Below are 15,120 nucleotides of genomic sequence, written 5' to 3' on the forward strand. Positions count from 1 at the left end.
TTGGTGTAGGTGGCAAGCTCTGAAATGGAGGAAGTACCGTATATGTCTGAATATAGTCCCCCCTTTCTTCCCAAAAATGCCCAATGTAAAAGTAAAGGGGGGGACTATATTCAAATGCATTTTTTTTTTACTTTTCCCGAAATTGAAGCCTCAAAATTAGGGGGGGGGGGGAGGGGACTCAGAGGGGGATTATATTCGGAGAAATACGGAAGCTGTTGTCTCGATCAATTTGGATGGTAGCTCATTACCTGAATGCTTTCAGATATTTTTTTTTCCTTTCATGTGCCAAGTTTTAAAATAATTGCTGCGATATTGCAATAAGCTTGATTTGAAGTTCAATTCAGTTCACCAGAGTGCACATAACAAAGTTCATGAAGTCAACCTGTGGCCCCCTAAACATGGTCATGTGTGGTTTCCACTGTATTTCCTATTGCCCTTTGGATTTCTCTTCCCATCTTATCTTGTTCCGATGAGAGAGGAAGAAACCTTACCATGTGAATGCCTCTATCTGATATTGAGAACCCTTGGCTTATGGAAAATTTTTTCTGGAAGGTTTATTCAAATGTGTTACTCGCTCACTCGTAATTACCGCGTTGGCAACACAAATTACAGTTATTTTTAGGAGGGATGAGGAGTGCATATAGAGGAGGACGAGCGTGCTCCCCCCGCTCTTTTCAATGCAGGTCCACAGAGGGATAGGCGCATTTCTAATTTTAAAATGTAGAAAAAAAGGCAGGGTCTTATGTACAAATTTATTTGGAATGTTCATTAAATCAAAAGAACCAACATTAAAATCTGGCATTTATAAATTAAAATGTAATGATTGTGATTCATGCTACATCGGCCAAACGGGACGAGACTTCAACACCAGGGCAAAGGAACACAGGGCATGTTGGAAAAACAAGGACGACACGTCAGCTTTCGCCCGGCATCTCCTGGAAATGGGGCACGGAAGTAGTTTCGACCCTGAAATACTCCATTTTACTGGTAAAGGAAGGAGGATGGATGCCTTGGAAATACGAGAAATAGTTATAAATGAAAACCTTGTCAACGACATAACCTTTCCCAACCCATCCCCCTTATTACTCATCACCCTCCCAAATCCTCCACCCCAACAACCCACCTGACAAACTGTGTCCCCCCCCCCTATTCCTTTCCACGAATTACCAATCCCAGCTTGATTTCAAAACTTTTTCCCCCCACCCCCAAATCAACAACCACTATATATATACCTGCCCCTTCCATATATTTTTTGTATTTGAAAATGGTGTAACAGCCGAAACCGGTAATAAATAGAAACTGTGTATTTTGTGGAAGTAACAAAGTGTTTTCATTGTTAATTTGGAATGTTCATGTACAAACTGAGGTCAGAGGATCTCTTTAAACACAACATTGGAAGTAATTACACTATCCTCTGTTAAACGCACATGATGACTCATACTTACGAATCAACAGGAGACTTGAATGTGGAATCAGCCGCATTTTGATGAAAGTTATTTAAAGAATGCAAGATATTGTTGCAAGTGAACAAATGTATCAGTTTGTGCACCGTTAACGTCAGGAATATTTACCGGTTTTTGTTTTTTTTGTTTTTTTTTAATTATTTAAAAACCAATTTTAGGAAACAATAGCAATATGTAGGAAGTAAGATATGCCGTTGCATGTTCTCTGATAAATTCTGTGCATTTTGGTACCTCATTTGTAGAGTTTGGTTGTGTATAAGTTGAGAAAAAGGTATCTATACAGTTGAAATAATATAGAAGATAACCATCAACCTCCTTTTCTGCACCTCTACCATCCTCTTCTCCCCTCTACTCTCATATGCTCTCCTCTATGGAACCCAGGCCTTTCTCAAGGTCTATTGCTTCCATTTGAGCCCTTTTTATTTCTGACGTTATGGGTGGGGCACATCCAAATAAATGGAGATGGTTGGGGAATAAAAAGGGCACAAATGGAAGCAATAGACCTTGAGAAAGACCCGACCATCTCCATTTATTTGAATGTGCCCACGTCGAACTTTTTCCTTCTGATCTCCTTATTTCTAGGCCCCTAGGTATTAGACCCTTAAGTTATCCACCCATTTTTCCTTACTCTCTGTTTTCCTAGATTGGGCCATAAATTCTCTTAAGTAGTTTTTTCTGTAACTATCTTTTCATTTGGTCCTCTTTAAGTGCCCATACTTCTGAACCATATATGTATACAACAATACTGGTTGTGAAATTGTTTGAAGGTACACATATTTCTGGCTTGGCCCCCTGCTTATATGCATTCCAGTCACTTGATGGTTGTGGGTGAGCTTTAGTGAGAGGGCAGGCACTCTCTCTAATGGGGTGGGGGCAGTTTCGAGAGAACGAGAGGAGGAACCAAGTTATCACTGTCAAAAGCACACAGCCACCCTGCGTGTGAGTCATGGGTGGCTACAGGGATTTTGGCCACGTCACCGAGACTATATACCTACTCATTTGAAAGGCATTGAGGATAATCCTTTCTCAGAAGCCCATGACATTGTCAGCTACCACGCTGAATGAGGCACCGTTGATGTGTACGAGGAGAATGTCCTCGGTTTGGCAACACTGCTCCACGAGCAGATTCACAATGTTCACTCGACGGAGGTCTGAGAGCGAATGACTTGAGGCCATGCCTACTGTTTGCCGATTTGCAAAGAGAAAGTCATGTCTCGAGAAACTTACCCCCCCCCCTCACACCCACTAGCTTTCACCTCACCAGCTCACCTGCAATGATATTATGAACGGAGAATAGTTGCTTTCAAATTGTTCATTTTGGCTAACATAAAATCTTTGTGTTGATGTTTATCCAGATTTTATCACTCCATCATGCTTTTATTCAATGATAGTTATTTACTTTTAGTTTTTATTGTCACATTGTCATATTAGTGTTTATTGTTTTAGTTCATGTTATACTATGTGATGTATCATTTTTATTAAAAAATTAACTTTCTTGCGATGAATCATCACTTAAACTTGGTGTTACAACCTTGTCTGATGTGAAGAGTACATGTGACATAACCTTGTTTGTTTCTGGATAATAATATATTTTGTGAACATTTTTATCGGCAATTTTACTGTGATCAGTAAGCATTAGTATGCAAGATTAAAATACATGCTGATTTCTTAAGTCCTTCCTTCTCTAGATTGGAATGTTATATGCATGTATATGTTCTTAACTGGACTTAGCTATGTCAGTAAAATCCTATGGTTGTGTGTTGATTGACAGGAGTGTCAAATCTGATGCGAAAGGGTGCCGTTTCACCGAGCAGTTCACTCTTGCCTCGTGCTGACAGCATTGCAGCCAAACTCCCTGATGATTCTCCTCTCTTGTACACCTATTCACTGGGAAAATGCTGGCAGTATCTTGCTGTATGTGAGGTGAGCCCTTAGCAAATGTGTTGTAGATTATGGCAGAAATAAAATTGGAATTACTTTCTCATTTAATATGCTCTAGCAACTCATGCAATAGTGATTTGAGTTTTTTTTTTTATTTTAGTATTCTGCTGGCTTGACCATCTTGGAAAAAATTTTTAAGAACACGCTCTCTGGCTCAGGCATTTGGAACATAATCATCTATGCCCATGCAGAGTTCCTTCTGGCTATGTATTGTCTGATGTCTGCTGAAGATTTTTATAGATCTGAAGTTTCCAAAGCATTAGTTCCTCTGGGTTGTACTCGCTATGATTTTGCCACAAATGCTTTGGGAACATTAGTAAGGTTACTTGCAAGTTGGAAGGACTCAGGTACGTAGCTCTATATGGTGGACTTTCTTTTAATCTCTATAGTCTCAGGCTCAACTTTATGGAAGTTCATTTCAATATTTAAAACAAACAAACTCAGTAAATGAAAATAATTAAATAAAAAAACTTTGTATTAATTCACCAATTTATTTTCGTGGCACAAACTGAACAATTGGACCCAAAATGGTGCCTGAAGCATGTATCGGACAACTCGCCAATAGGCCAGGTCTGCCAAGGAACCCCTTCGAAACAATTGGTGGAGAATAGACGGGGGTTTTTGTAATTCAATGCAGGCATGTAACAAATTTCAAAGTTGCCTATGGAAATTGTTAACTAAAGCCATTTGCGCTATTCTTCCTCCCATGCCAACCAGTTTTGAGAGAGTAGACTTATCAAAAGACCTCAGAAGTCATTGAAATTGTGAAGAAGTACTGTGTAATGTATCAGAAATCATGTACTTTGCAATGCCATATAAGCTTTTACAAGGACATAATGTAGCTTATTACCAACAAGTTTGAATGGGAAAGTTGATTAAGTGCAATGTTTGGGATTTTGAATAATCTAGAATCATTTTAATCATATTTGGGTAAGTTTAGCCTGTGTTCTCCCTCTCCTTCCCTTTGGTGCCTCAAAACAACTACATATGTATCTCATGAATGGAAAGGATGCCAAAGATGCTGCTAAGAAAGATTTTACCCAGAAAGTGATCAGGAATAGTGATGGGAGTAATGACTTTGTAATTTTCCCTGAACATTTATTGACCCTACTGGTTTTGAAAGTTAATGTGCCATTATATTGGGTACAACAAGTGTGCCCCAGAAATGTGGTAATGCTTTGGATCTGCAGGTGGGTGAAACCCTGCTGTAATAATTCAACCCCAACAACTTAAATTTGCAGAGGATGATGTGGGTCAGGGAAGAAATCAGGCTGCAAGTCTCATGCAAATGACTGATGAACTGCCTCACACACTACCAGGATATGGCTGCTACCTGCCCACATGGGTACGCCGGCTGGTTAGGTTACAAAGTCTGCTTTGATTCCATAATTGGGTGTTATTCCGCCCTCCCATTTAGCTCTAATGTGGCTATCGTAGGAGCCATACACAGCAGTTGGTGCATTCTGGACGCACCATTCCACCAACTGGGTGGGGCACTGCAGGGCAGAGTATTCATAGGGAATAGTCTTTTCTTGCTGTGAGATACTCGTTAAGTTTTGATTGATGATCAATTGCTCCACTGAAGATGATGTTATTTCTTATTTCTCTAGAGTACTACATCTTTATAATACTTCACTTTCAAGTTGTTAAGTCGACACATTCAATAACAAACACTCAGATGATTTTGTTTGGTTGGTTGGTTTTGACTTCTACATATTTGATTCCATGGTCCTCAATACTATTTTTTCATATAAAATTTTGGTGACTGTCTGCCAACTTACTGCATGTGATCTGCCTAAAATTATGATTTAATGACATTCATGATGGAACGTTATTTGGTCCGCAATGCTGCTTATGTGTTGTGATCTTGATGTGTGAAAATTTGAAACCAATGAGCTGGTTCCTCCCTTTTGACTGTCTTGCCTCTCGTGCAGGATCCTTGTCTCTGTTCATCTCTGCTCAAGTTTTGCTGCTTGACATCACCCTTTGGATTGGAGAAACATTTCTGGACCTGAATATTCCTCAAGAAGCATATGCTCATCTGAAGCAGGAGTTTCAATTGGCACAAAAGCTCTTGCTTCCTAACAGGTAATTCATCCAACTTTGTTGGTCCTTTGCTGTGCACTTCAATTTTCTGTGTTTATTATCTATATGCTCCCTCTGTAAGACACACACTAATTTGTACGAACATAGTATGGGAATTTTCATATTTATTACATTCCAATTTATAATTTGCATAGGATAGCATTTGTCTATATTTTGGTCATCCGCTGTCCAGCTCTCTGGGAGGGCATTGTCCAAGGGCAAAGGAGGCCCATGAATGAATGAATGACCTGAGGGCCATTCAGTGCAAACTATTGGTCGCTCGTCTTGGAAACTTAGATTTGTTTATAAAGTGTCAAATCTTAACAACAGTACTAAAAATTTATAATTTGAAAATATGTTTGCATCCATGCATAAATCATATACGGTTACTCGCTAGATCCTTGTGGTGAAAATGATATGCATTAAATCTGACTTTTGTGACAAATTTTTGCTGGAAAAAGTGTGAAATGTCTGGAAAATTATGGTAACTTGTTCTATTTCTTGGGTGGACCCTACTTTCATGATGTGTAGTGCAGAAGTAGAGGTCTAGCAATGGCATCGAACATGTTACTGTAAATTTCTGTGTATTATATGTGTTTCTTTCTTCAAGAATTTCTCAAAAAAGTGGGGAACATACTATACTCCATTAAAAATGCTCTTAGTTTTAATGCCATAGGTTGTGCAATAAATTAACCTTTTGTTTGCAATAGAGATGGGTAAAAAATAACCTGTAACTGTCTGAGCAAGTTATCGTGGTGATGGTGGTAATAAAGCTGACCATCCAGGAAGAAATCTGTACATATATAGATGGAAGAAATCTCTATATAACGCGATTGGATAACTAAACAACTACAATCGATTAAGAATAGTAAATCTCCGGGTCCGGAGGGAATATCCTCAAGGAGTTTGCTCCTCAGATCGCACCTTACTGAGAGATGATATTCAAGAAGTCACTATCTGAAGCAAAGTTACCACTAGACTGGAAAGTTGCAAGCGTTATACCGATATTCAAAAAGGGAAACAGACATGACCCAGGCAGCTATCATCCAATTTCATTAACATGAATTATTGGCAAGACACTTGAGTATATCCTTGTTAGCAATATCATGACTTTCTTGGACAGTTGTAACTTCCTCCTTGGCTGTTAACACGGATTCCGAAAAGGTAGATCATACTAAACAGAGCGTGCGCTCTTTCTTCCCTACATTCTCAAATCTGGGGAATTTAAAAGACAAGTTGATGCATTATTTTTAGATTTTAAGAAAGCTTCTGACACAGTACCTTGCAATAAACTTTTTAATATATTACAGTCGTGCGAATTAAACGAAGCAATGGTAAACTGGATACGCGACTTTCTCAGTGATCGTAAACAAAGAGTAGTTCTTGACAGAATCAGCTCTGATATAGTTAAAGTGACATCAGGTGTTCCACAAGAAAGCGTAATTGGCCCCCCTTTGTTCATTATATGTATGCATTAATGACCTCTGCTCCTGAATTAGCAGTAAAATATGTTTATTTGCTGATGATGCTGTCATCTTTCGTGAAATTAGTGATCACTCTGGCTATGCAATTCTATCATCGGGTTTAAACAACTTGTATTTGTGGAGCCAAGAGTGGGGACTAGACCTTAATCTGAGCAAATGCATGTCGGTACATTTTTTGCAGAGTTCATCCAATTTTAAGCATGTTTATGTTGTGAATGGTATTAACATAAAGGCAATGGACGAAGTGAAGTACCTAGGAGTTACAATAACCTCGAACCTATTGTCGGGAACACATATAAGAAATATTTGTGGCATAGCCATGAAAAGATTCGTCAAGCGTATTGTGGGAAGATTTTCGGATGAGAAAGTAAAAGAAAGTGCTATTTCGCTCTCATCCGACCGCACCTTGAATATGCAGCGAGCGTATGGGATCTGGTGCAGAAAGACTTTATCCGTGAACTCAACAAAATACAAAGGAAGGCTGCTTGGTTCGTCAAAAACGGCTACGGGTGTACAGACAGCATTACCCAGATGTTAAGTGAATTAGGCTGGGAGCCGCTGGAGACTCGGAGGCTGCACACTAGGCTTAGATTGTTTGAACAATTGAGAATGGATATCTTTAAGAGCGACACGGAGAACATAATATTAGAGCAGCACTATATTTCCAGGTCAGACAGAAGCGATAAATTAAGAGAGATATTTTGCCGAACAGATAGATATGGGAATTTGTTTTTCCCCCGAACCATAAAGGATTTTAAGAAATGCTAGTCGTAATTTCCTTTGGGCACTTCCTTTTTATTTGTAAACGGCTGGTGCCCTAACACCCCCTGCCACACGCCTTTTAGGCGGCTTGCAGGATATTACGTAGATGTATATTCAAGTCTGCCATGGCTGCAATCTAGCATAGACCATTGAGCCCCCCCCCACCGTTTGTTTTCTTCCATCCCCCTCTATACGTATTGCCTTGAGTACATATTTGCAAACAGTGAATGCCCAGAGGAACTCTTAAGATGCCAAACTGTACATCTGGGGATTTGCATTCATCTTGCCATTCCCATTAATTGTGCCATTTGGGTTTTATCTTGCAGTTTGCATTCTTATGTGTGTTTGTATTCATTTGGAAATTTACATTCATCTAGATATAGGATGGTTTCGATGGTTCATCTTTGCAGTCAATTCACGGCTTGTTTACTGGTTTTGAACGAGCATTGGTCTAGCTTTGGTCCTTTCCTCTCTTTCCTCCTCAATGGGCACGCTCTATGTATTAAAACTGACTTGGGTCTGACCTAGTTTGTTATTCTGACGGTTCGTTGTCACAAAGTGTCCCTTTTGCATTTTGGCTTTGCTTGTATTTTTTATTTTGCTCTCAAAGCAGAGGAAAAAGACCATTTCAAAAATTCCCAGGGTTTCCCAATTTTCTTCCAAATGACTTTCTGGGCACAATGACATTCCCTGACTTTCCAGATCTTCAAGAAGGCCACCTTCATGCAGCATCAAATAACTTAACAAAAATATCTTTAGATAAACTAATAAATTCTTAAATATAATTCTGAAAGTTATACACTTGGTTATATATACCGGTGGTTATTGAATTTATCGACCTTACTCATTGGAGCACTAAGGGCTTTTGTGATTGAACTGGGAAATGAAAAAACTCCAATGGCCGTTACGAGGGGACCTTGTCGCACGTGCAAACAAAACACTATGTTGATGTGCTGGAAAGGGTGCGAACTTGAGCGAGTGATTGTGTGTCTGATTAATCAACCGAAGCAGCCTTAGCGAGGACCCCCACAATTCCTTGCGAAGGTTCCTTCAGAGTTGAATGAGTGGCTGTGAAGGGTTTCCGGTGGAGAGGCTGTTGGGGTTGGTCACTGCTGAGAATATTCCTGTTCCAGCATACCAACACAGTGTTTTGTTTGTACCTACGACAAGGTCCCCTCGATGTGGCCTTTGGAGTTTTTTCATTTCCCAGTTGACCTTGAGGTGGTAGAGATCACCTATGGCTTTTTTAATTGTTTTTCTTTGATTAGCTGAAACCTTAACAGCTTGTCAATTAAGGGTAACAGTGCAGAGTCTTGCTGTACAATATCTTCTGTCTTTAAAAAATTAAATTTGTATGTTTAAGGTATTAACAAATTATTCATGATATATGTATGTGCATTTCATAAATATAAATTCAAGATTTAATAAAGTATATGTGACAATTAAAAATTACCACTTAAAAATTGGCAAATTTTGACAAATGAAGTGCATACTTGGCAGTGAAAGACAGGAAAGCCTCCCAGCATAATTACTTCATCATTTCCTTGAATGCATTAAATGTATTGGTATATTTTTTGGGAAAGGCTTAGTTAAAAACTGAGGACTGGTTGATAACTGAATTTAATTATGTTGTATCCTCATTAATCCCATACATATTCTTAAGTGCAGCTAAACAAGATGGCTCTAAAAAGTATGAGTAGATCAAAATCCACGTCGAAAGATGGGAAGGTAGGGGAAAGGTGGGAAGGGAAGTAGAAGACATGCTGCTTTGTGGAGAGGGATACCTTTAGCATATCAACTGAATGCTCAGTCATATGCGCATCATAATAAGCATCAAAATGAGCTAGATCAGCATTTGGGTCATTAAATTTTCTTTGTCCCAATGTGGCTTTTGGACGTATGCATTGCTTTAACTTATTAGGCCTGTGCTTGTGCTAGAAATGGCCAACGTTTATATGTGGAAATTTTATGCCTCTGTTGTTATGAGGCCTTATGCCAAGACATAGACTCTGCAGTCTTCACAATTCTAGGCCTTAAACTAAGAGATTTCTCGATATTTTGTGGCTTGACATCATGAAATGGCCAAAAAAATGTAAGGGAATTTATATTACTTCACTACGCTAAACAAATAACGAGGCCCAGGAAAATTACGTCAACTCTTAAAGATAGTGCAAACCATCTCGAAACTAGGTTATTCCAGCACATTAATCTTGGAATTGAGTGGGGGTCAGGCTTGAATGATGCTTGAATATTATATTTGGACTTAAGTGTATGATACCCTGTAATTTGTGCATGATTGTTAATCAGGGCTTGATTCAATATGATCCACTAATTTTGGAAAAATCAATCCATTTCAGAGCGGTGCAATTTCTGTCTATGTTGGCATTTGTGGACCTAATGGCATGCAACAAAGCTGACTGTGAAGTGAAACTTCTCGGAATGGAAAGTATAGTTGATTTGGACCATGGGAAGAACAAGGATGAGCGATTGGGAGATGTGAAGAACTTGATCCAGTGGCTCACGAAAAGTGGTGAGACTGGGCACAAGTCCAAGCCCACTAGTTTTGAGATTTATGTTACGTCTGAGACAGAGGGTGAAGTGGAGGCAATGGATGCGAAGAGAAAGAGGGGAATGAGAATGTATTCTCCCCAGAGACCTGGGAGTAATTACAAGTTCATTCAGTTGAAGAAATGTGCTGATAAGTGTTTTTGTGAATGGTGCATGAATTCAGGCTTTCAGAAGGCATTTTCTGGTCTAAGAGTGGTCAAGGTGTGTTTGGCGAACGTTGGTGAGTTAGATAATTTTGCCACATCCCTTGATGTGTTTGAAAATGCAAATGGCATTTTGAAGAATATTATGAGACGTTTTAAGATGATGGTCGCTAGAATGAGCACTTTCTATACTTCTCTTCTTACCTCAGAAGTTGATGAGACTGTTGGTCTAAAAAATGCTGCTTTATTTTCTGCAGAGTTGGGCAAAGTGAAATCTTACTACATTCGCTTAATCCGGAATATGGCTGATTTTTATTTGAAAGAATGGGAAAATGGTAAGGCATCTACAGATGACGTTGTAAGCAAATTAGATATTTTGATCAGTGTTGTTGATGACGAAACCAAAAATTCGGAGGGCTTGAAGTATTTATTTCGAATGGAAACATTCGAAATAAATACTTCAAGCCCTCCTAAACAAGAGTCTTGCATATACTTGCTGAAGACGTTAAGGGAAAAGGTGAAGGTGGTATCGTTTGCGAGCAGCGGTGAACCTGTGGATGAACTAGAAGCTCAGTTCCAGTTGTGGGCTCAAGGAAGGAAGGTGCAGCATGAGGTGTGTAAGACGCCCCCAAAGGAAGTTGCTGGTGCGTCCTGGTTAGGCAAAGGGGACACCTCAGATCTGGTGGGAGGTGGCAATGAGCCCATTCCATCTGTGCCTAACAGGAAACTTCCACGACGAAATTTGCAACTGGATCTAAAGAAAATGGAAGACTTGTCAATAAAGAGTAGATCGTCCAAGGTGATTGCTGCCCCCAGCGTTAGGATCAAGAGAGTTGAGCCAAAGGTTGGAAGGGTGAAAAAGGACCTGACAAGTGGCATCAAAGCTGGCGAACCTTCAAAGAGTAATTCTTCCGAAAGTAGTACTGCAAGTGACACAAGAAAAGCTCATAACGTCATTGCTGCTGGTAGTGCAAATAAGGGTAATGGTGGTGAATCTTCAGCCTATGAGACTAATCCCAGGAGGAGGCTAAAAAAATTATAGTCCTCTGTTGCTTCTTGAGAAAAAGTAATCTGTGATCCAAAGTACGTGTCTATCAGACATGGAAAAAATACAAAGATATTGTTGCAATAATTTTGAACTTTATTCATGGGTAATTTAAACCAAACTTCTCTTGAAATACATGTTGTACATAAAAATGCCATGTAATGTATAAAAAGTTTTACATATTATATATTAAATCATGTAAACATGTTATGATTTATGAATCAGTTCACAAACCAGACAGAACATTTTTATGGGTGGATTAGTTCTTACCCACTCATAAAGTTAATTACCCTTCTTTCACCAGTAAATAATGCAGTAAAAGAAAAAAAGTCATTTCAAAATCAGTGATGTCTGGAAGGTAATTTACATAGTTTGAAAAGAGAAGTGGCCCCAGGACGTTCCCTTGAGGAACTCCTGATGTTACTAGGTATGTAAGATTTGGCAATTTTAATTTTTCTGACCCGCATACAAATCCGAGAGAAGTTCCTTCCAAATGTGACTTTGTCTCCAATGAATTCGACTCCAGTTATAATCTGTTGACTTCTGGCAATAAGAAAGAAAGTTTGCCACTGACTGTTAACTTCTCCATCTAGTGATAACAGCTCCAATGTTGAGAGTAGATGACTGTGAGGCACTCTGTCAGTGGCTGTAGGGAGATCTATGATTCATGTGCAGTCTATAATATGCATTGATCTCCTTCCCTCTGTCATTGGCATGGACAACTGCCTTTACCAATAGTTTCACGGAAATGGCCTGCTCTGAATTTTGAACAACCAATTATTTCTCGTCAACCAATTGGTATTTATTCTCCAATTTATTTTTCCAGTAATTATCTTACCTTAGTAGACTTGACAGCTTGCAGTTTCTTGCTTCCATCGTTTCCCCTTTTCAGAACTGGAAATATATTTGCACTTTTCCGATTACTTGGTAAAGCTTGTTCTTTCATCATTATATTGAATAAGTGCTGACTATGTAAGGATCAGACTGAACATGGGGAATAAGCAAATCAAGCGATGGCTGACATTGGTGGTTTGGAGAACATCCAGACTCATGGCCACCATATTCTATTCTGATTGGCTGTTTTCTGACCGATCGATCAATGCCAAGCAAACCTCTGGTACGATTGTGAGTTAACCCTGGCTTTAACCTTTGCCATTGCTCTCTGCGTTCATTTAATTGGCTAAATGCCTCTTTGCCTTCCGCTCTGAGCATTAAGAGTATAGAAAAAGTACTACAAAACATTGAGATCTTTCGAAAAAATGCCAGGGAAGGCTGTAAATATTTGATGAGTTGATTGTCAATGCATCTTGTAATTTTTTGCATCAGAGATGTTACTCTGGTGACTTGGTGGATTTTTATGGGGTGAATTAGTGATCAACAATCAAGAATTTTGCTGCGAGAAATTGGAATTGGAAAACTAAATTAATTTCCAGGTGATGAAATGATTTAGGCCTGGATATAATAAATAACCTGGATTTGAATATAATGCTGTGGTGGTTGTGCTGCAGTGCATGGCTTACACAATTTATCGATATCAGTTGCTAGTGTGCATCAATTTGATTAATCAGTATCACGGTCCTTGATTACACTGGCGAAACACTTACGGAATATGTTAGCTACACTTTTATTGAACAGTTGAACATTGTAAGAACAGTACCATTAGTGTCTTTCAACTTGGTTCCATGGTTTCTATTCCCTCTCCTCCTACTAATGTATTTGTAAGAGTTAATCTTACTGTACTTTGTCGTAAAATGTATTTTTTTTAAACTTGGATTTTTTTCTTTTCTCCATTCGATGATGATGGAACTCAATAGCTATTAGCCATTTCCATTCTTCTTTCTTTTTGCATGTGTCTTACTACTTCCTTTAGTTTCCATGTGGTGAGGTTGTAAATTTCTGGGTTGGGATTTTTCCTGAAAACTCTTTGGCGCAAAAATTTCATCCTCCTAAAGCATTCTATGTATATCTCTTAAATGATTGCCAAATTTCCTCCAAACTCCCTCCACCACTGATCACGAGTGAGGGAGGGTGTCACTTAAGAATACCTCAAACTCCCTGTTCATCTTCCCTGTTTCCTCGCCAATAGTATCGTCTTTCTGTTTTCTGTGCCCTCTCCCCTTGTATGTATGTACTTCCTTGTGCTAGATGGAGGCTTGGCCAATTCTGGGGAAAACATCAACACTTAGGAAAGGTAGTAGGGCTCTGAAAAGGAAAACGTCCAGGTCATTAAATTCTATCATGTGAATCCCACTTGGTGAGATCTTTCCGTATTGAATAATATAGTATATATGTATTAATTTGTCGTATGGCCTGAGGATTGAAGACAAAATACTTACAGTAGGTTCTGGTTAATTGGGACGTATCAGGACATGCCACAATTTTATGATATGTGGTTGAAAATGGTGAGTTTTACAATATTTTATTATTATCCTTACACTATTCTATAAGTAATACAGGGTGCGCCAGAGAAACTTACTTATTTGAAAAAATTCCGGCGCGGTGAGTTGGGCGGGTAGAGGGGCGAGAGGGGGCGCATCTGGAGGGGGAAGTTCCCAAGTTTGTATCTCCCTCCAGTCAGTTGCCATCATGCTCTGGTCTAGAGAGCAGCGGGCCTTCGCAGTCGGGAGCTTCTTTTCTAACGGTCGCTCACTTGTTGCTATGCAACGTGCCTTCCGCGCTCGCTTTGAAATTCCTCCTCACAGACTCGTTCCTGGCCGTAATTCGATTCTGTCGTGGGTTAACTCATTTCGGGAGTGTGGAAGTGTCGCTAAACCCAGAAATGGACTTCAACGGACCATCAGAACTCCGGAAAATATCGAAAGAGTGAGGCAGTCAGTTGTGCGTTCTCCCCGGCGTTCGGCTCTCAAACACGCAGCTGCTATGGGAATTTCTGACACCACTGTTCGACAAATTCTCCATGAAGACCTTCGATTTCATCCCTATAAATTGGCTGTTGTACAAGAATTAAGTGAACGCGATTTTGTTGCCTGTCAAAATGCATGTGAAATGCTGATTGACAACCTGCCTGAAGACGCGGTCGTTTTTTTCAGTGACGAGGCTCACTTCCACATTTCCGGCTGCGTCAACAAGCAAAACATGCGTTATTGGTGTGGTGTAAATCCGCGTGAGCTTCACCAGAAGCCACTTAATTGTGAGCGAGTTACTGTCTGGTGTGCGACGTCGGTAATGGGAATAATTGGTCCTTATTTTTTTGAAGTAAACGAACGTGCAGTTACCGTCAATGAAGCTCGTTACAGAAACATGATCGAGGATTTTTTTCTTCCAAGACTCGAAGAAATGAACGTTAGGAACGTGTGGTTTCAGCAAGATGGAGCCACAGCACACACAGCACGAGACTCAATGACTTAGTTGCGACAACATTTCCCCGACCGCCTCATCTCTCTCAGAGGCTATCCAGATTTGACTCCATGCGATTTCTTTTTATGGGGTTATTTGAAATCCCTGGTTTATGTCGATCGACCACGGACCATAGCACACCTCGAGAACAACATTCGCGACGCCATTGCCAACATACCCATTGATGTGCTGCAAAGAGTGGATACGAATTTCAAAAATCGACTTCATCAGTGTATGCGCAATGGGGGTCGCCATTTATCCGATGTCATTTT

The 15,120-nt window shown here is 39.7% G+C and overlaps 1 protein-coding gene across 2 annotated transcripts in view; it reads left to right on the top strand.

Moving 5' to 3' along the window:
* Positions 1-11,690, top strand: part of LOC124158047 — a 47,711-nt gene extending 36,021 nt beyond the window's left edge. For both annotated transcript variants that reach the window (XM_046533209.1, XM_046533208.1), the window contains exons 10-13: positions 3,235-3,386; positions 3,505-3,751; positions 5,339-5,492; positions 10,093-11,690. In XM_046533209.1, coding sequence (XP_046389165.1) covers positions 3,235-3,386; positions 3,505-3,751; positions 5,339-5,492; positions 10,093-11,488 — 1,949 coding nt within the window. In that variant the 3' untranslated portion in view covers positions 11,489-11,690. The remainder of the gene's footprint in view (positions 1-3,234; positions 3,387-3,504; positions 3,752-5,338; positions 5,493-10,092) is intronic.
* The last annotated feature ends 3,430 nt before the right edge of the window (positions 11,691-15,120 follow it).

The sequence above is a fragment of the Ischnura elegans genome, chromosome 4, assembly GCF_921293095.1.
Source record: "Ischnura elegans chromosome 4, ioIscEleg1.1, whole genome shotgun sequence".
NCBI lineage: Eukaryota > Metazoa > Arthropoda > Insecta > Odonata > Coenagrionidae > Ischnura > Ischnura elegans.